Source organism: Cyanistes caeruleus, chromosome 19 (genome assembly GCF_971803275.1).
Source record: "Cyanistes caeruleus chromosome 19, bCyaCae1.hap1.1, whole genome shotgun sequence".
In the NCBI taxonomy this organism is placed as follows: domain Eukaryota; kingdom Metazoa; phylum Chordata; class Aves; order Passeriformes; family Paridae; genus Cyanistes; species Cyanistes caeruleus.
In genome coordinates this window covers 2,396,794-2,419,279 of record NC_141719.1, presented here as the reverse complement: position 1 = coordinate 2,419,279, position 22,486 = coordinate 2,396,794, and the positions used below count along the sequence as shown (strand labels likewise).

General features: G+C 47.3%; 1 protein-coding gene across 3 annotated transcripts in view; it reads right to left on the bottom strand.

Moving 5' to 3' along the window:
• Window positions 1–22,486, bottom strand: part of GAS7 (growth arrest specific 7) — a 76,026-nt gene that overhangs the window by 15,006 nt on the left and 38,534 nt on the right. For all 3 annotated transcript variants that reach the window (XM_086856688.1, XM_086856689.1, XM_086856690.1), the window contains exons 3-7: window positions 16,241–16,312; window positions 14,598–14,683; window positions 11,288–11,341; window positions 3,660–3,749; window positions 1,058–1,173 (exon numbers count right to left, since the gene is read on the bottom strand). In XM_086856688.1, coding sequence (XP_086712814.1) covers window positions 1,058–1,173; window positions 3,660–3,749; window positions 11,288–11,341; window positions 14,598–14,683; window positions 16,241–16,312 — 418 coding nt within the window. The remainder of the gene's footprint in view (window positions 1–1,057; window positions 1,174–3,659; window positions 3,750–11,287; window positions 11,342–14,597; window positions 14,684–16,240; window positions 16,313–22,486) is intronic.

Here is a 22,486-nt window from a genome sequence, read left to right as displayed (position 1 = left end):
CAATTGTATTTTTAATGTGCCAGGTGGTCCTTTCTTCTACCTCTGGTCACATTAATTGTCTCTTGGACTATCTTATGTCAAAGGTTACAGAAACCTCATATGAATGCTGGGCCCTGTATCTGATCACCATTATTGCCTGTGGCACTTTGCATTCTCCCACTGCTGCTACATCCCCAGCATAAACAGAAAAGGTGAGAGGGAGAAACAAAACAAACTATAAATGAAGCAACTATCTGCATGTTCTGCCCAATTGAACTGCACCCTGAGAACAGAAGGATCCAGGGAGATCTCAAAGCCCTTCCAGGGCCTAAAGGGGCTCCAGGAGAGCTGGAAAGGGACTTGGGACATGGGATGGAGGGACAGGACACAGGGATTGGCTTCCCACTGCCAGAGGGCAGAGTTAGACAGGATAATGGGAAGAAATTCTTCCCTGGGAGAGTGGGCAGGCCCTGACACAGGGTGCCAGAGCAGCTGTGGCTGCCCCTGGATCCCTGGCAGTGCCCAAGGCTGGTCTGGATGGGGCTGGGAGCAGCTTGGGACAGAGGAAGGTGTCCCTAGACACATAGATGGCAAGGGGCTGGAATGAGATGATCTTTAATGTCCCTTCCATCCCAAACCATGCTGTGGTTCCATAACCAAGCTCAAGTCCAAAGTGATGTCTTTTTACATCTTCTTCTAGGAAATTGTGCCTATGCTCCATATGAACAAATTGCTTCTGTAGTTCCCAGACAAAAATTTCAGACAAAATACTTCCCTCCTAAGTATCACCTCCACTCCCCTTCTCTCCTGTTTATGCTTTCTCCTTGAATCTGCAGCTTAAAACCTCCTTGGTTCCCTCTAAACAGCCTTTGTGCAATACAACTCAGAGCATGAGACACAAGTGAGAGCCAGAGAAGCCTGGAAAGTGTTTATGAACATTAAAGAGATATTAAATGTCCATTAAGAATTTGCAGCATACCTTTTATGCAGTTTAAGCCTTCACATATTTAAGGAATATCTAAATTGGGAAAAAAACAATTGCAATAAATATTTAATTTGATAACCAAGTGCTAATTACCTTTCTCGAACAAACTCTGCCATTTCTTTCTGCATTTGTTTCCCTTTAAGTTGCTTTTGAAGAAGAATTTCAAATCCCGACACTGTATTGTTCCCTTGTGAGTCCTTCTTATCTGCCTGAAAGAAATAAAAGGAAGTTCAACAGAAAGCTTTGGAGGCCAAACCCACAGAGATGTGGCTCCAGCAGCAGCTGCCCAGCAGTGGTGCCTGAGGAAGCCTCCCCTGAGAGCAGCTGATGGCCACAGCACCTCAGAACCTCTCAAAGAAATAGCCCAACACTCTCCTGCTCCTCTTGCTCCTTTCTTTGTATTTAAAAAAAGAAGTTTCACAATTATCTTTAGCCAGCAAAGGATGTGGGGCCAAAAGCAACAGCCCTGCTCTCATTTCACAGCTGGGTGTCAGCCCCAAGGGCTCAGCCTGCCAAAAGCAGGAATCCTGGAGCCAGCAAAGGGAACTCTCCTGGGGCAGAGGGGAGGACAGTGCTGCTCCTTCCAGGGGGAACGCAGCCCTGACAGACCTTTAACAGACTGCCAAGTTCAGCTGTGGTTTGTACTAAGGAGAGCAGAGCTAGTCTGCAGGGATGTGCTGTAAAACAAGGCAAACCAGCAACCTGTCCCACAATTTCCACCACACACCCCATTCCTCATTGTCTGCTTCTTCCACAGCCCCTTGCTCCACTGGCTTCAGTGCTGCTGCAAGAACCAACACAGTTTTCTCTCTGCTGCCTCTTTTCTCTCTGCTTCCCTACTTCATCTCCTACCCTCTTCCAACAAACAAATTCTCAGAGAACATTTCCCTCAGCGCTCTGAGTTTGCTCTGATCCCCCGCGTGCTGCACAACTAACCAGAGGAAAATGCCAGATTAATCAAAGCAGGAGACTGGCAGGACGCCCTGCCAGGCAGCAGCAGGATGAGACAGTGGGAGAAGTGCAGATGATGGAAGGAGAGCAGGCTGTGGGCAGACCATGACAAGGCCAAAGAGGAAATTCCTGCCAGCAGAGTTATGGGAGGATGAAAGTCTTCAAGTAAGGAGCTTTAACTAGAATTTCACTGAAATTGAGATGTGACCAACCCACGGAACCAAGCATTGGCTGAGCTTGAATAGGGAGGACCAAGCAAAGCAGGAACATTATTAAGACACGTGCAAAAAAATCAGTCTGTACACCATTAATGATTTAGGGTCCACTGGGATCAGAAGACTGGAAGAAACAGAAAAAATTTTGTGATAACATGCCCATTGTCAGTGTAAGCCAGCAATGCTCTGTAATCAGCACTGAGCAAGCACAAGGGGAGATGCTGCTGGACGTCCCAACACTTATTTTTAAAAAGGGAAACACTTGTAACTGAAAACACACATGAGATTCCTAAAAGCTTCACTGTTGATTCCTTTTGTAGTATTTGTTGATTCCATTGTGGTTTTCCTCTCACTGCCTAGAAAAATCTGGTGGAAGAAAAGTTTCCCACTGGAAGACCATTTTCTATCAGATCCACACTCCAAGGACTACTGCATCATTTTAATGTGATTCAGGAACCTGAAAACAGACCTGAGCACAAGGGGGCACACACAGAACCAGCCACTGAAGACTTTGCATGCTGCTGGCTCAACATAAGATACAAATGGGCCTGTCCCTCACAAACCTCACCCTACAAATAACCCTTTTATTATCTGACTTCTGGATTATCTTATGGGGGGAGCTGAACAGTTTTAGAAAGTTTTTAACTATCTGTTTGTTTTAGAAGGGGCAGCCCCTGCTTCCTTGTGTAGCCCTGGGTCTCGTGTTCTGGGAAACACTGAAATCATTCCCTGCCAGCCACCTGCTTATCCTTTGGACCTGTGCATCTCTGGAGCGAGTCCAGAGGCCACTAAGCTGGAACACATCTGCTCTAGAGGTAGGCTTAGAAAGTTGGGGCTGTCCAGCCTGGAGAAGAGAAGGCTCTGGAGAGACCTCAGAGCCTCGTCCAGGGCCTAAAGGCACTCCAGGAGAGCTGCAGAGGGATTTGGGACAAGGGATGGAGGGACAGGACACAAGGAATGGTTTCCCACTGCCAGAGGACAGGGATGGTTGGGATATTGGGAAGGAATTGTTCTCTGGGAGGGTGGGGAGGGCTGGCACAGGGTGCCCAGAGGAGCTGTGGCTGCTCCTGGATCCCTGGAAGTGCCCAAGGGCAGGCTGGACAGGGCTTGGAGCAGCCTGAGACAGGGGAAGGTGTCCCTGCCATGGCAGGGATGGGTCAGGGAAGATCCCTTCCAACCCAAACCATCCGGGATTCTGTGATTCTATTCCCTTCCCGCTGCACTGCCCTTTTACCTGTGGTATTTTGAGATGTGTGGCTTGTCCTACATGCTCCCTATTTCCCGTGCAAATCCATCTCCTGAGAACTGTCCTTGCCTATCTGGACACTCCTCTGATGATCAGCCACATCTCAGACTGGTCAGATGTTTCCAGGAGATCTCCACTGGTATCCCAGTCTCCCTGGTACTCCCTGAACACATTGTATGTCAGCCCAAATTCTCCCTTACCTTGTAGCACAAATCAAGCTGTTTATTCCACATTCTTGGAAGCTCTGGAGCTGCATGTGGCATGTGGCTGGCTGCCTACTTACCCAGAAATAATCACAGTAGCTCCACTCTGAAGGTTTCAGCAACTGCTGCTCTGGCATTACGTCAGGGTGGGGGAAAGTCACACAGTTGATCTGTTAAAAAAAAAACAAAAAACAAAAAACAAAACCAGAAAAAAAGAGAGTTAGACAGTAATGAAATTTAGCTTTTAATGAGAAATATGTAAATAAAAAGTTATATCCACATGCTTTCCATCAGAAAACCCGCAGTGAATGCATGCCAGTGAAGAAAAATTGGTTGTTGCATGGAAACAGCAGCTAAGTATTCCCAGAATGCTACTCTCTGCAGGCATCAGTGTTGGCTCAAGGGGAAATAAACTACCCATCTCACATAAGGAAAACCTACTGGATTTGGAAAGCACCACACAGGGAGTTCTCCCAGATCCCTGAAAACTGTGGTAAAAAGCCTGGTGTGAAACACCCTGAGCACAGAAACACAGTGAGCACCAGAGAGCACTGCAGGCACTATCAGTGCAAAACACCCTTGGCTATGCCAGTTTCCTACAGGATGACAAAAAAACCTCATTATTTTTTCAGTGCACAGCCCTTCAATCTCTCTCTAAGACCTTTTCAGATGGAAGTGATGCTCTGTGTAGAAAGGAGCAGGGGCTGTCTGGAGTCAGTGAACCTTCAGTGTGCAGCAGCCACAGCGGTCTGTCAGACAGGACTCATCACACGCTCATTAAACAACAGCAGAAAAAAGTCCAAGTGCTCATTAAGTTCTCCCAGCCTGATAACAGCACAGTGAAGGCAATGAGCACCACAGCTACTGCAGAACGTGCTGCAGAACAACCCTGGACACAGCCAAGCCTTTCACAGGAAGCACCAGCAAGAGTCAGAGCTCACTGCCAGTTTGTAATGCTCACCCCAAATCCCTGCTGGGCAGGTACCCTAAAATCAGTCCCTCTCAGGGTCATAGGAACTCTGAGAGCACTTGAGAATTAATCAAGGGATCAAGAGTTATGGGGATGGGAGACTCCCAGATGTAACCATCCAGGGCTGAGGGTTTGTTTTGGATCAGTTAATGCTCACAGGAAATCCACACACAAATCTGTGGCCCGGGCAGACCCAAAGGCAGGGCTTACACCCAGTGCCTCTGCCTTAGGGCTATTCAGAGAGGATCAGAAAGGATGTGGCTGCTGACAGTGCAAACCCACCACGCCAGAGCAGACAAAACCTTTGGCTGACACAAGGCGGCTCATACAAAACCCACACTGGTTCTGCAGGCTCTGCCCAGGCTGGAGGTTCAGCTGCTGTCCTGTAACAGTGCAAGAGCTTGCTCCACATAAATCACACTGCCCCAGAGCCTGTCAAGTCCATCCCAAAGCAGGCTGAGGACCCTGTACCTGTGGTGTCTTCGGCTGTCACCACAGCTAGATCCTAAACCATGTGTCTTCCTTTCCAGCTCCCATCAGGCTTCAAACTGAGCTGCAGGTCAGAGATCTGGGCTTTGCAGGCAGTGGCCATGCACTGGTGACCCTGCACCTCCAACCAGGAGCCAGCCTCCAGCCAGAGGCAGAATGTCCAGCCACAGCCAGCACCTCCAAGCAGAGCCAGCACCTCCAGACAGTGCCAGCCTCCACTGGTCACAGGGTCCCAACCACAGACAGCACCCCCTGTTCCCTTGTGTTCCCCATCAGGAGAGTCATGCACCAGGAGCTACAGAACATCAGCTCAGTTCAGAGCACCATGGCCATGCTCTAACCAACTGCACCTCCTGAGTGTATTCTGCAGCCTTGAACAGAAGTCTGGGCATCACAGAATCATAGAAAAATAGAATATCTTGAGTTGGATCATTGCATCATGGCACTGCACACCAGGACAGGGAGGTGATCTGCAGTGGGGGACACAGGAGCTGTATCAGCAGCTTAAAAATCTTCAGAGAGAAACAGCATGGGAAATTCCCATTCCTTGCTAAAGGCAGTGCCTGTTCCACAAAAACTGAATCTGTGTCAGCTGGAAGCTGCTGATTAGAGATGCGACAGTGAGTCTCAGTGTCCTGAAGCAACAAGCACAGACTCACTGCAAATGCCAAGGCTGGACTGATGACAGTGTCCCACTGCAGTGGACAGAACTCCAGGAATGCAGCAAGAAGTGGAACAGTGAGCATGCACATCAGCAGGTAATAAAAGTATGGTTAATTCAAGTGTTTCAAGTTTCAGGAATAAATCAAAATATTCTTCAATTCTCTGAAGAATGAATTGTCTGGAAATGATGCTGAATTGTCTGGAAAGAGTCATGAGGCCATTTGGGTCTAGTATCACTTTTAAAAGGGAATTGGTACCAGAATTAAAAAATCAAAAATGCAGAAGCTTTTACAATCTAAAAAAAAAAAAAAAAAAGAAGTGTTATGGTAAACTAAACTTTACAGAACTTACAAGAACTTACAGCTTTTTACACTAAGTCCCACCAGGGGGCACGGAAATTTTCAAAACTCTAGAAATGTTACTAAAAATTACATTTGACTACATAGGTAATCCTGTGATCTTTCTTTCCTTTCCTTATCCCAGATTTTTTATACTTAAACAAGAGCTCTTGGACTGCTATTCCCCAGTATTTGTAAAACCTCTCAGGATTTCCCAGCAGGAGGGAACACCAGGCTGGCACCGAGCAGCAGTGGCGTGACGGCGTGGCATTCCCCCCTCCCAATCCTCCCTCTGAAATGCTCCTTTTCCTTCCTCTAAAAGCAAAGAAAGCTGAAAAAAGGCACTCTGCTTCACCAGCTTAGTCCCACTGATGAGCTGAGTGATGCTAAGGGCAGCCAAAGCATCTTGTGATGATGTCCCCATGTGTGACAGCATTAAACAGCTCCATCAGTCCCAAGGACAATGACACAAACACACTGCCTTCACTAATCTGGAGAGATCACACTTTGCTCACATCCCTGAGAGCTGTCTAAGCTCCATGCAAGCTCCAAATCCAAACCTGTGGCATTGTGGATATCTTAACAATGCTGACTTGCCAGCAAGGCCTAACAAAAGCTTGCAGAAGGTGACTATTACAGCTGTAATTGCCAGTAAGAAACAAAACAAATTAAAACACGTCTCCCAGATAATGATGGAATCACAGAACACGAAGAGAAAACAAGGTGTGATGACCTGCATTGCATTCCCACAAGCTCCACTGGGACAGCCGAGGTGATTATCAGCCTCACCATGATATTAAGCTCTTATGCAGCCTCTTTGTCAAAATAATGGCTGTTGTCAGCTTGCAACAAAGCAAAATTAATAACAGGACACAAGCAGGGCAAAACCCCAAGGAAGAGCTGAGCAAACCTGCTGGAAGACAGCAGCTTGTCCTTCCTGGTGCTATGAGTGGCACCAGAAAACCTGAGAGCCACTGGATCAGAGAGGACAGAAAGTACAGAGTCAGAGAAGGAAAAAAGCATGGTGACAAACAAACCTGATGGAGGACACACACAGAGGGGATCCGAGAAGCAGCACAGATTGATGCATTTCTCCTGACAGGCTGTGTGCCAAACTCAGTGGATTAAAGTACTTTTGCCTGTGTACTGATCAGAATCAAATTGATGATACTCTGAACAGCTGAAAATTCCAGCTCCTATTTCCCATGAGTACATTGGCAGTCATGGCAAAATGAGCTGTTTATGTTGTAGGTGACTCTTAATTATGTCTGAGGCACAAAAGGGTGAGAGAAGATGAACAGACACAGGGAGCCAGGTGAATGCCCAGGATTTGCACAGGAGCAACAAACTTTGTTGGCTTGGACATGCACATTAATCTCCTGGATTTCAGAGTCTCTACAGGCTTTGAAGTCACTGCCACCACTTACCAGTAAAGGAGACATTGCCAAGCAACATGAATAAAACAAGAATAATTTGATCAAAGCTTAGATTATCAACTACATGTTTGTTACATCAGACACAGCATAAATAAATGAGCAGAAAGCGGGTGAATTTACTGTGCCAGGCTAAAGTGACTGAAGCAGGCCAACATTTTTGCTTATCTCTTCAACTAAAAAATGCACACTATTTTTTTGATTTCTACACATTCTCAGCACCTTAAACACAGAAGAGATGTGCCAGATTGCCTCACTTCAGTATCTTTACAATTTCAGCTGAGGCACAGAAAGAACAACATCCAACTCCACTAAGTGAGTTCACGTGGAAAATAGAACTATTTGGGTAAAAAAGCCAAATGCAAAGGCTAGAGAAGATCTCAGAAGAGCTTTGGCACAGCCACAGGCTCGGGCAGCTTCAACTCCATGAATTGCCCTGGGTTTTAGATCTGGTAGAGTGATACTGCAGCTATGGTACCACAGAAGGGAAGAACAGACAATTCAAGTCCTCACTATTAACAAATCCATTTATTCCTTCCTATTTCAAAGGGAAAATTCTGCCAAATGTGTGAAGGAGCACTCTTTACTTGGTCTATCTGTAGAAAGGTTCAGAGGTTATTCAGGGCCCTGCCAAACCAGAGCTTTTCTGACAGTATCTACCACGGAGTCAGCCCCAGGGCAGAGGGGGGACTGTGCTGAACATGCAGCCTCATGCTGTGCTCATCACAGCCCTGTGTGTGTCACACTGTGTCAGACAGAGCACAGCAGCAGGAAAACCCAAGTTCCTGTGCACAAGCTGCCCATCTTCCCATCTGCAGCACGTGCTCATTGACGTGTCCAGCACATGCAATCCAAACACCAGCATTTTCCAAGTCCTGCACTATCCTAATAAGGCACTAGAGAATTTCTAAAAAGAAACCCACGCTCAGAAATAGCTTATAATCAGGCAGCTTTCCCACTCTTCCAAGTAAGACACAGCTCTGATCCTCAGGTGACATCCCCTGGTATATTCTCCATTTAACTCTCCCTCACCTATTGTAAATTATCTCCAGACAACTCATGGCCAGAGGCTTCAGGAATCAGCCAGCAAACCATCCAGCCTTAAAACTATGAGTGCACCTTGAAACCCATTATAAAACCAGCACAGACCACACACCTGAAGTTTCATAACAGCCTCTGTTATACCCAGCTGGAGTTTCTATTCCAAAGAAGATGGAAGACCATGTCAGTAACATTCACTGGCCAAAGAGAAAACACCAGATTATTCCTGTTGGTTGCACACAGATGGGAAATACTCCAGCTCCACCTGCCTTCAGGGTTTCCAGAAGCTGTGCTACTTAATGCCACTTGGATGCAGAGGAGGCAGATGCATCCTGAGGAAGATACTCCCACTCCTCTGCTGAAGGCGATGACGCAGCAACAGCTTGGCTGGACATCACCTGATGTCTGCAGCTTGTGTGCCACAGCATTTCAGTTTGAAGGGAGGTTTCCTGGACCAAAAGCCTCAAAGTAAATCACAAAATTCCCTCCTGCAAGATGTTCTGCCTGAGCACAGCTACAGACCAAAGAAAAGCATCTGACAGCAAGCTAAGGACATGCCCTGCAGCTCTGCTAACCAGAACATCCCCACGTCAGCTTGAGTGGCACTGAGCAAACAGAACCTCCTAGGAGACACTGAAAACACTTACACTGTTTTACAGTTTACACTCCATATAAGATTTATTTTCACAATGCTGCCCTGATGGAAGCAATGGCTTGGAGCAAACAGCTGTTAAAATTAGCTTATTTTTGTCTATCTGATTCATCCTACTTGAAAGCTTTGGGTTTCTGCTGGAGAAACGCACACCCAGTGACCCTGACATAAAACACAGCTCCTTGCTTTGCAGATGTTACCTGATGGCACATGGGCCAGCAAATATGGGAAATCACCTTCAGAGAACAGCCTGAGTCCTCAGCCCTGTAAGCAGCAGGGACTGCAAGAAAAACAAGCTCATGTTTGTGCTCATGCAGCCCAGTGCAAGCCACCCTGTGTGACCATGTCTAGTCCCTCTGGACATGATGTGCAGCCCATGATTTACCCCAAACCCCCAATGTGAGCAGGCAGGGGCTGCATTCAAGGGCAGGGACATCTCTCCTGTCCCAGCCACAGCAGCCCTGGAACAGCTGATTCTCCTGAATATCTGCAAAAATGTCTGAATGTACAGAGTTATACTTGCTCCAAAGCACACCACACTCTCAATACACCAAGTAACAGTACTAACATTGGTAACAACCGATTTCAGTAACAAAAAACACTGATTTAAGTGGGTTTTTTTCAAAACTGCTGAAAATTTTCCTCTCCTGCCCCAGAACACTGTACCTGCATGGCAGTGGCTGACCCACATCTCAGTCAGGGACACCTCTATGTGCTTCTTTTGAACCCTGGTCTTTGTCACCAGCAACCCAGCCCACTGACAAATTAATCTGCAGGCTGCATGTGACAATGCAGACCACAATCTCCTCCTCGTAGTAACATGAAGAATGTATAATATTAAATTATTCCTTTTGTTCTCATGGACTTGATACCCTGCCAATACTTGAAGATGCAAACATGGTTATTGCCTCTCCTTTATTGCTGAAAATTAATTTATCAGTTCGTTTCTTCTGATTTCCATTTAAATAGAGGTTTCTATTACTAGCCACTTTTATTCATCTATTTTGATGTCCTTTCTGTTTTTAATCATCTGTCTTGCACTGAAGAGCCTGTAAGTGTTAATTGTGTTCCAGATGAGGTCACCAAGCACACAAAAGATATTAATGTCTGTAAACTAAGACACATCATACAATTGAGAAGATTTCCATTCATAACACAGAATCATAGAATGGCTTAGGCTGGAAGAAACATTAAAGCCCATCTTGTTCCACCCCTCTGCCATGGCAGAGACACCTTCCACTGTCCCATGCTGCTCTGAGCCCCATCCTGCCTGGCCTTGGACACTTCCAGAGGGTGTCCACACCTCTCCAGAGCCACAGCTGCTCTGGACACCCTGTGCCAAGGCCTCACCAACCTCACAGAGAACAATTTCTTCCTACTATCTAATCTAAATCTCCTTTCTTTCAATTTAAAACCACTGTTCCCTGTCCTGTCACTACATGTTATTGTAAAAAGTCTCTTCATTGAGTCAGTTATACTTAATTATAAAGACTAAATGTAACACTAACTTCACACTGAAATATAAAACCTCTGCCTATACTTTCCACCAGAAACCTTACTTGGACACTCTGACACAAGAAACCTTCTTAACACCTCAAATACAGATCGGGAAAAAAAGATCCCGCTCTGTCTCTCTTCCTCTAACTCCTCAGTACCTCTCCCAGCACAGACGCTGCTGTGGAGGGGAGATATCAGATGAGGAAGTTTTTTCAGGACACCTGGCTCCGAGGCACCCATTAAAGCACCGCGTTCCCTCCTGCTCATCCTGGAATCACCATTATTCCACGGACAACCGCGCCCGGACTCCAGCGCAGGGCAGAGATCCCAAAATCTCCGTGGGTTTACCGGCGTCTGAACAGCAAAACGCCGCGTGGGGCAGGATGCTCCGGGCACGGGGTGCCCAGCCCGGCATCCCCGCGTTCCCCGGTGCCCAGCCCGGCATCCCCGCGTTCCCCGGTGCCCAGCCCGGCATCGCCGCGTTCCCCGGTGCCCAGCCCGGCATCCCCGCGTTCCCCGGTGCCCAGCCCGGCATCCCCGCGCTGCCCAGCCCGGCATCCCCGCGCTGCCCAGCCCCATTCCCCGGTGCCCAGCCCCATTCCCCGGTGCCCAGCCCCGCACTCACCGTCAGGCTGCTCTCCTTGCTCTGCCGCCGCGGCGCCGCCGGGGAGCCCGGGCTCTGCGGAGGGAAGCGGAGCGCATCATCGCGGCCGCTCTCGGAGCCCAGCATGGCTGCACGGGGCGGGGAGAGGCGGGTCCCATGGCACGGCTCGGCTCGGCTCGGCTCGGGAGGCAGGGATGGAGGGAGGGGGAGCTGCGGGAGGCCCCGGCTCGCTGCTCCGCCTCTCTCGCCTCCGCCTCGCCTCGCTGCGCCGCGGGACGGAGGCAGCCGCTGGCGGGGCTGGGAGCGGTGCCCTGCCATGGGACGGTGCCGGCACACCCCCCTGAGGACGGGGACGGGACTCTTGCTGTCCCATGGGGTGGCACTTTGCTCTGCTGGGTACGAGAACGGGACGGGGATGGTGGCAGTGTCCTGCCGTCAGGCAGTCCCTACCTGTCTGTGGAATAGTGGCATCACATCCCCCTGGGGACAGCGACACAAACGTGCCCCACAGTCCCCGCGGGCGGGCAGTGCCCCTGTCCCTGTCACAGCTGAATCGCTCCTGGCATCATCGCTGGGCTGTGCCAGGGACTCCCACCCCAAACCCCACTGCCCGGGCACCCGGTGCTCGTCCTGGCCCTGACAGCAGCATCGTGCCTGGCACCACACACGTGCAGCTCCGTGGCTGGTGTGCTGTCCCCTTGGTGGCAGTTGTGACAACTCCAACGGACAGCATTTAGCTGCTCTCTAGGAAGCCATAAACAAGGTCTGGCCTCGTGCCCAGCACAGCATAGCTCCGCGTTGTTCTCAGATGTGGCTTTTCCCCCCACCCCCTGACCTGTTTCCAAGAAATGTGGCTGAGCTTGCTGGAGGGATCTTGCCAGCGTTTGTTTGTGTGGTGGCTGCTTCCCAGGTCTAAGAAAGCATCCTGGCCAAAGCCTAGGAGCTGCTCCACAGTGGGAGACAGCCCGTGCCAGGAACAGACAAGGAGGCAGTCAAAGCAGAGCAGCTTAGGATGGCCCAAGACACACAAGGAGAGAGAGAGAGAGACAGGCAAAAAAAACTTTGAGGGTATGCAGAACAGCTTCTTGCAACCACGAGTTTATGATCAGATGCTTTCCTTACTAAGGACTCTTCTGCAAAAGCTGCCACAGCTCCCAGGAAAAGCAGCTTCCCAAGCAGGCGTAGACACAAGCTGTTCTGAGAATTAATGCCACCAGCAGCCAGTTAGAGATTCAGAACTAATTCAAAGCAGGTTCAAAGCAGGGATGAAGCCAGGACTTCAATTTGGAAAAACCTGTAATAAAGGAGCAGTGGAAAGAAAGTATGGAGGCGATGAAGGGAATGAGAAGTCATGAAAGGGATTTCTGACAGGCTGATGGCTGAGTCAGCTGAGCAAAGCAGTGCAGAACACTGAAAGGCTGAGAGAGCCTGGACAAGAGAAGGCTCCAGGAAGGCTTAGTGGAAACAGTACCTGAAGTTGACCTACAAAAAGCTGAACAGAGATTATGGACAAAGGCCTGGAGTGATAGAAAAAGGGGGAAAGGCTTCCCACTGCCAGAGGGAAGGGTTAGGTGGCATAGGAGGAAGAAATTGTTCTCTTTGAGGCTGGTGAGGCCTTGGCACAGGGTGCCCAGAGCAGCTGTGGCTGCCCCTGGATCCCTGGAAGTGTCCAAGGCCAGGCTGGATGGGGCTTGGAACAGCCTGGGATAGTGGAAGGTGTCCCTGCCCATGGCAGTGGTGGCACTGGATAGGTTTTAGTCCCTTTGAGCTGAAGCCATTCTGTGACTCTATGACTCCTCAGGTATCTCAGATGTGAATTTGAGTAAATAAGTATCTGTAAATTTGAGTAAGACTCAGCACTGGAAACAGAAGGTGGCAAATGTTGCTACAAAGGAAGTTCTGCAGAAGTTAGTTAATCTGTGTTCCAAGCCAATACAAAACATGGGAGTCACATACCTTGAGAAATTATGTATTTTTTTGGCACAAGGACTCACAAGGGACTTTTTGAAGGAAGTCACAGCCTACAAGTTTATTTGGGTTCTCTGAGGGAGTCTCAGTAGATGTGTGGACACGGGTGTCTGGTGCTGCACTACATAAGATTTTAAAATGCTTTTGACCTAGTTTAGGTGCTCACTGTCTCCAGCCCGGGCAAATTGCTCAGAGAGACAGCAGCACAGGGAGTTAGTACAAGATGTTTGGTGTGTAAGAAACAGGGTATCTAAAGAGCTGGACTGAGAACTTTCATTCTGAGAAATGCTGTGAATCTAAACCAGGACTAGTGACCAAGGTGAAAGGCTGAAGGGAATTACTTGAGAGGCAGCACATGAGAAAGAGGGCCAAGGCAAAGCGGGACAGTTGTCAGACAACACAAAACTTAGAGCAAGAAACAGAGAATGCCAGAGAGACACTGAGAGCATCAGACAGGCCAGGTCCACATGGCAGCAGCACACCAATCAAACACACATTTCCCCAGAGGTATTTAGCAATGCAAAAGGACTCACCACTTTCATAGAGAAATGAAAACATAAAACTCAGGTCTGAGACCACTGGGGGAAACTCCAGAGGGTGGGGAAGCACAGCCCAACTGGACTGTGATCCACCAGCTGTGGCAGTCACATGGTCATATGGTGGTATTTTGGCAGGGAGCAAAGAGTTTCATGGGAGGAGCTGGAAGAGGGCCCTGTGCTGCATCTGCAGACCTGTGGGGAGGATTTTCCCAGGGATATGACGCGTTGCAAGCAAAAGTGCAGAGATATTTATTGGAAATCTGGACAAAAGACGGGGGAGGCCAACTGTCCACAGGTCAGCATGCTGTAGGTTAACTCGGGGTGATGTGCTGGGTGAGGCACTGAGGAGGGGCTGTGAAAGGATAGGCCAGAGTGGATGAAGTCATTGAGAAAAAAGCTTTGGATGAATTCTTTGTGAATACTGTATTTGGGAGGGAAAGCTGGAGCTGCAGGAAAATACAATGAGATACAGACATGGGCGGATGTGCGAGTGTAAAGAGAGGACTGTGCTGGACACAGGCCCAGGGTTCAGGCTGGAGTGGCAGGAAAATTCATAGGGTTGTTAATAGTGACTGAAGTGGCCTGGTGGATTTTTCAGAAAGGAGCAATAGGACAAAAAAATCCAAAGGACCTTGGCATTTTTTACTGTTTTACCAGCTGGACACAAAGACTAACTGTGCTACATGCAACAAATCTGTCTGATCTGAGAGTTTCTAAAAGAAAATTACCTCCTGACTTCCTGCTCTGGGTGGATTACTAAACTACTTAAGTAGAAACCATTTATTCTTGCATTCTGCTGTTTTTTCTTTCCTTCAAAAACTTACCTGGGGGTCCCCGCTGGCTTTTCGGAGGCTCATATGACCTGAGTCGAGCTGGTGTACTGGGGAGCCAGAGATGTAGTAGCCATTCACTGTAAGAAGAGATGGAGATTTAGCAGGCTTGCTGCTGATAGCAAATGAAAAACAGCACAAATTTAACAACTAATCCCATAACTGAATATGAAGATACAGATCAGTGTTTTAAGACTTAGTTGTATTTCTCATTACCCTTCTGTGATTTGACTGGTAACAGATTGAACATCTTCCTGAGTGGAGTCTGTTTTGCCCATGACCATAATGAGTGATCTCTCCCTGCCCTTATCCCAACCCAAGAGCATTTTGTTGTAGTATTCACTCCCATTCACCTGAGGAGGAGAGTGGCAGTGTGGCTTGCTGGACCTGTCATCCATTAAAAGTACTGGTCCAAGGGAGTTGAGTTTTGATGTTAAGAAATGTGCAAGCCTTGATATAGTTCCTGCATAGAACTATAAATAGCCTTTTTTTTTTTTTTTTAATATACTGAGCAAGGAATAATGCTTAAAGTAGTGTTAAAACAAGATACTCAACTACATTATAAATCCTTTGGTCACAATGAAATACACAATCCTTGCACAGACCACCCACCCAGTTCTGCCAATAAACTGCCAATAAAGAGATGTTTTCTAAGGAAAACATCCTCTAGCCTGCTTTATTTACAGTCAGCTGGCAGCAATGGCCTTCACATTTAACACTTTTTATTCTAGAGTAATTTTTGCTTTATTTTGTCACTCTGCAGTACCCAAGAGCTTTTCAGTACAGTTACACATCTGACTCTGTTACTTGATTCCCTGCAACCTCAAGCCAAGACAGAGATTATATATATATGATCACCCCTGTAGCCATCACATGCTAAAACTCTTTTCTGTGCTTATGCTCTGCATGGAAGAGCATCAGCCAGCCCATGTGTGTCTGCAGCTCTTTAATTTCCCTGCCCTGTCAGAAAGCAGAACTGAGGAAGTGCTTGTTGGGCCCCTCTCTGCCTCTGTGCTCCCAGAAGGAGCCACCCCAGCTCCTGAGTGGACGCTTTAGACACCCAGACAGAAGATGGATGGGCTGGCAGGGAAGAAACAGTCCAGAAGATGTGTCAGGAGGGAAAGCCCCACCATGTTTGCTCTGCTACACTCTCATGACCGTGTAGCCTGGAGAAGAGAAGGGTCTGGGGCAACCTTAGAGCCCCTCACAGTGTCTAACAGGGATACAGGAGAGATAGAAAGGGACATTAGGCAAGAGTCTGGAGTGACAGGACAAGGGGCAATGGGTTTAGGCTGTGGGAGGGTAGACTGAGATCAGAGATTAAGAGAAAATCTGTGAGGGTGGTGAGCCCTGGCACAGGGTGCCCAGAGCAGCTGTGGCTGCTCCTGGATCCTTGGAAGTGTCCAAGGACAGGGCTTGGAGCACATTCCATAACCTGGGATAGTAGAAGGTGTTCCCACCCATGGCAGGCAGGTGGAACGAGATGATCTTTAAGGTCCCCTCCAACCTGAACCATTCCGTGATTCTATGTGTACATCAAGTCTCTGTCCCACTGTATGACACCACGTTCCTTTGCTTTGCTGAATGGTGGAGAAGCAGATTCAGGCAGTGCAGTCAGGCACAGCATCAAACAGTACCTGCAGAACTCTTCTGTGACACAGGGCTCTTTGGAGTGCCAGGCACGCTGCTCGGCCGCTCCCACGTCGTTTCTGTTGAAGGGAAACACCAGTGTGAGGGTGATGGAGGCTTTTGCACATATAGCAGAGTTATGACTAGTACACATAAACCAGGCTCTGACCCTCACTGGCCTTTGAACCAGGCTCTCACCCTGTGAGGAAGATGCCTGCACCTGCTTGCACTTCCTCTCTCCCCTCACATCTTCCTGCTACAGCTGCCAGCTGGGATGGGTGGAGGCAGCAGGCTGGAAGCTGCATCACTGGTTCTTCCAGATCAGTGCCTGGGAGCACTCAGCTGGCCTGCAGTGACTGCCTTTCCAGGTGCACTGAAACCCTTGCCAGCCGTGGTCCTCAGCCTGGGGACAGGCACCAAGCAGTGGCAGCGCCTCTGCCCCTGCTCTGTCCACAAAAGGCAGCTGTGAGTGCCTCACAGATGTGGTTCCAGCCACATATGCACAAGCTGTAGCACCTTTTTTCCCCAAAAAAATTATTTCCCTGGAAAATTTCCTTTTTTCCACTCAGGTCACTTAGCAGCTGGAATCTGCAAATGTTTGTCACAGCAGTTGTGACACTCCAAAGACTGATTCTGCTTCCCTCCCTTCAGCTGCCTCTGTAGTTTAACCATTCTGCTCATTTTCTCAGCAAATGGAAAATTGTTTTTGACCACATGCTGAAGACAGAAGATTTAAGTGCAAAACTTTTTAGAAGTTGTAAACAGAAGACAGTGGAGTGAGAGCAGCAACTTCCACAGAAGTCCAGCTAGAAAGCCCAAGGAACCATTCCTTTCGAATGCACATGTCAGTTCCAAATCAACTAAACAGCACTGATTGCCAGATGGTATCAAATAAGAAAATAAACAAGTCACTTTCATCAAATCTAAGGACTACTTAGCTGCTTCATTTGAAACTGCTGTTTCCCAAATCCCAACCAACAACCATCCAATCCTGCCAAAACCTGAAATCCTGCATCTGTGTCAGTATTCTGGATGGCCATGGTCAAGTGGTGATGGAGGAGGGCCCTTGAGGATTAACAGTTTAGGTTTGGCAATGAACACCTCCCTCAGGGCACATAAGGCCTCCTGTCCTCGGTCAGTGCTTATTTGGGCATCAAACCCAAGAGGTTAACATGCTTAAGAACCATAAAAGACCTATTTATATATATATATATATATTTTCATGCACATATGTATATGCACACATGTATCTATATGCATATGTATATACACATATATATGCACAGAGATGTCCTCAAGGGTTGTGTTAGGTTCCTTATTTCAGGAAAGGACTCAGGATTACAGATCCCAAATGGAAGCAGGTGCCACCTCCCACACCTGTAATGTCCCAGAGATTACAGAATGTCCCTGCTCCTCCCAACCTTCCCCTCTCACCCCCTCCCTGAAACACAGCGTGCTTTTGCTTCCAAAGAAAAATACTTCGAGTTTTTTCTTCCCTTAAGTGCAAAACCTGATGAACTAGAAGCTTTGCTGAGTCACAGGGGAATATTTAAATTTTAGCCTGTTTTTGTGAACTGGGCAGTAAGTAAATAAATTCCACACTAGGTCAATAAAGAAGCACTGAGAAGTGTCTTAACTAAACAGAAGTCAAATCAAATGCAAAGAGTTGTCTTTTATGAGTCAGCTTGGCTTGGCTTACAGTCCACAAGTGCATGGTTAAATAAAGACAAATTCTAATTTACATTTACTATAAGGCAAAGATAAACAATACAGTACCCACGTGTCTTGTAGATTTTTTTTTTAATTTTTAAATTGTTGATTAATTAATAATGTGAGTTGAGATCTGTGAGAAGGGAATTTGATGTCCACTGATGCTGAGCCCCAGTGCAGTGATGTTTTTTTGCCAGCACTGACTTTAATGTTAGGAGTAAAGCAAATTACCTTCATGTTTGGCTTGGGGGTTTCACACAAGCCTATCTACCTCCAGCATTTTTGAGACCCTATAGAGGAATGCACCTAAAAACCTACCAAATATATGTATGAAATGTAATTAATTGGTTAATGAGATGTAGCTCAGTTGGCCACAGCATGATGCTAACATGAGGGTTTGATCCCTCTATGGGCCATTCACTCAAGAGTTGGACTCAATCCTTGTGGGCCCCTTCCAGCTTAGAATTTTGTGTGATTCTGTGAAAATTACCAGCTGCTTCTTGTAACTGGTCTCTGCTTTGCCTGCTGGCTGTTGTGGAGCTGCTGTGCAGTGCCTCATTCTTCCCCTCTGCCACACAGAGCACCCAGACACATAACTTGAGGGCAGAAAATTCACACATGAAAGAGCAGTGCCCAGTGGTAAGCAGATTTGTGAATCCAATTTAAAACATTCAGTGTCTTGACAAATTTTCCAAAATAAAATGACTTTGGAGTTAAGCACATTGAAAAATAAAATAAAAAAAAAAACAAAACAATGCTATAAAATGCATTAAATAGAAAAAGCATATTTAATTGGTTAGGAATTAAACAAGAATGTTTTAATTCTATTTATTTTGAGCATTAGGAGAAAAAAAAAGTCCACTTCTGTGCAGGGATTATTCTGGCAGCTCAGTAGGGATGGGGACTAATCTGGATCAGAACTGCACTGCTGGAATGCCATCTACTGGAAGCAACTACATTTACAAAGGTAAAACTGTGACATAAATTTCTCTGCAGCTTAGTCATGATTAGAAATGAGAGTGGGGATTAGAAGTGAGTGGGGGGATGACTTTTTTTTTGCAGAGACACAGAGAAGGCTTGTTGAGAGATAATGCACTGTCTGATCCAGCAAAGGCAGAGTCTTGTCTGGGAGCACCACACAGAGCCTTCAATCCTGGTGCTTGGAAAATCAGAAGGCCACTTGTAACTCTGTGGTAAAAGAGTGATCATGGATTTTAGGAATAGATTCCATATTGGCCTAGATTTTATATCCCACAGTTTTCCCCAGAGGATGTTCCAGTCAAGCTAAAGCCTCATACTCCAGGTGCAATTTAGCACAGGCAGACCAACACCAACAAGTTCTGTCCTCCCTTACCAGCCACATGTTAATTAGACCAATTAGGCAGTGTGGGAAGGAATAACCAGTAGTTTCTTTGAGAGAGATGACCCAGCAGACAATTGCAGACAATTCTTGACTGTGAAGGAGGATTGTGAACAAAAAGAAGTACTGCAGCCTTGGGAGATACCCAAGGCCAGGGCTAGGAGCCATCTGGTCTGGTGGAACATGTCTGCCCCCAGCAGGAGCTGGCACAAGATCCCTTCCAATCCAAACCATTCCATGGTTCTGTGGAATTTAGTTAGTGAACAGCAAGGCAGGAGAAAACCACTTGTTAAAACTGAAATGACATAGTAAAAGGAAAAACAGTTCAAAGATCCGAGCTCTACTGGCCAACGGAACCTGAGAGGGTTTTCACAGAAATGGTGAAACATTTCCTACCAGAGGAAAAGTGGAAACCTGTGGTGTTTGTGGGAAGCAAGTTCACTTCTGTTTGGCAGAATAAGAAATTACATGATGTGTCAGAGAGCCACACACTCTGGGATGTTGTGTTAGTCAAGAAACACAGCTTCTGAGAATATCCTGAAGTGGATGATTTGTGTGGTCACACTGTGGCAGCTGAAGAATTGTTGGTCCCTCTTCCATGAATTCAGCAGCACTCTAAGGTCAAAGGAGCTGCTCTCCAGTTTGAACATATATCAGCCAAAAGTCAAGGCTTTATGTACCAGCACAATCCCTCACAAATGTGCTTATATTCCTTTCAGGAATGCACTTAGTACCTCAGCATGGTGTCATGTGTAGTTCTATTTTTGGAACTAAGTGCTCCAAAGTTTCATTCTCTCATCTACAAGAATGGGGCAGATCAAGCCAGTGGACCTCTGGGTCTGCTTACTGTGCAGAACCCTCTCCTGGTCTTAAAGATCTGTAGCCCCTGTCCTTTGTTACCCAGCTACTGGTGCCAACTCACATCTTTAAAAATAGGTTTGGAGTTTATTTTGGCTTTAACAGCAATAAACCTGTGATGCTGAGCAGCTCCAAACCCAGTTTCTGCCCTGAATAACCTGAAGCTGTGCAGGCTGCACAGGCCAAGAATGAAGATGCAAAGGCAGGGAGGAAGAACAGCAACAGAACATGTCCCCCCTCAATGCCACAAGAAGAAACCCTGAAAACTTCTAAACTGCTCCTGCAAACAAGCAGGCCTAGAAGTCACATCTGCAAAAGGGTAGAACAGGCCTACACAGTTTTAACTCCTCCCTTGCAAACACTTTGCAAACCTTCCACAGCTCTTCTGTGCTTCTCCACTGCATCTCCACAGGCTCTCAGCAAGATTTGTGGCAGGTCCATGGCTCCCCAAAGAGTAAAGATTGGTTGGCCCTGTGACTCAGAGGGAGGGCAATCAGCCCTGCTTAGAAAACAGGTTTTCTTTAATAGCACTCCCAGCCAAAACCTCCTCTGCCTGGAGCCACCACGCTCTGAACCTTGCCTCACCAGCCAGGAGCAGAGAACCGTCAGGGCTGTCACACCTCATGTCCCATTTCTGGCTAAGATCTTCCCCCCATTTGTGATGAACTGGCAAAGTTTTCATAGCACTTCATTTCTTGGTACTGTGTGGGGTAGAAAAAAGCCCAAAGGAATGGCCAAGGGAGTGTGGGGGTTTGGGCATGTAAGGAGGGAACAAAACTCACAATGCCCTGAGACTGGTGGGAACCATCAGAACTTTTGAAGTAGAAGGAGTGGATGGATGAAAGTGCAATGAAAATATTTTTCCCTTCTGTTCCACAAAGGATGTGCAGTACAAGATTGTGTTTCATTGGAATGAGGAGGTCTCACCTCTGCTTCAGTTCACAGAACTCAGACCAGCCCTGGCCTCCTGCAGACCTAAGGCTGTGGACTCTCCTGAGCACTTTCTTCATCTTTGTGCTCCCACATTTTGGTCCACTGAGCCCTGCAGTACTGAATCCTGCATGGGTCACCTGTTCCAGTATCAGCTCAAAATGCCCAAACCACCAGCCCGTGCATGAACCTCTGAAGTGCAACACAGTGACCTCACACTGCTCCATGGGCCTCCCAGGACTGTGCCTTTACCTCCCTCCTCATACCTAATAAAAAGAGACAAAAAAGCAGGCAGAACTGACCAATGCAAATCTCTGCATCAAACACGAGAGTCAAGCACACAAGTGCTGAAAGCAGAATACCAGGCAGCACATGAACTTGTTCAGCAGGACTTGCGCTATCAGAACTGAAATCCACTTCCATCCCACAGGCAGTCCAATAACAGAGAGACTGAGGCTGCCAAACAGCTTTTGACCTCAGTCCTGAAAGACACACCACGGAGACAGGCACCATCCAGGAGTTCCTGAATTGCTCTGTCCACGTGTTGAACGGAGAGGTGCTTGCAGCCACCTCCACAGCACGGGAAAAGCTGCTGACAAGAGCTCTCACTTGATCTTTCAAAATGATTACTGCGACATCTACCATGCCCCTCCTTTTTGCAAACATGTGACAAAAGCAAGCCCTTCACTGCAGGCTTAGCAGTGATAATAATGCCATTTCCAGCACTTTCCCAGACAGGCTTTGTTGTTCTGGGTTTTAGGCCACTTTACCAAGGCAGGCTCCTACACCACCCTTTAGCTAGGGCATCCTGTATCAGAGGGAAATGCTCACTGAAACCATTTAAGTGTATGAGAAAATGTGTAATAAAAATGTTTGACACCTCTTTGGTGTCTCCATAAATGACTTACTCTTTGAGCTGCAGTTCATAAGTTTAGTTGGAGTAGGAATTGACTGTAGATGCTGAGGGATGAATAAAACCCCTCAACTCAGAGACCTTTCAAGAAAATGACCACTTTCAGCCACACATTTCAGGACTACCCCAGAACTCACTGTTGCAGGTGGCATTTTACTAATGATGTTTATGATGATTAGAATATATGGACCTTAATTAGGATCAAGATAACACAAAAGCAGAACTTCTGCTTTCCAGGAGATAAAATGCTGTTTAGTAAATGGGAAGGAGCTTACATAAAAGACAAGAAAAGGCTGGAAATAAGAACACACCACATAAGGCTGGCCTCAGCTGTGAAAGCAAGGTGACTGTAAGCCACACAAACAGTGGTGTCACAAGTACATAAGTCATCTTTAATGTGATGGGCAAGGTAGCTGGAGTGCTGTTGTTTGACTAATGCAAGAGGTATTGCAGCTGCAGCCCATCAGACAATTTCTTCAGCAT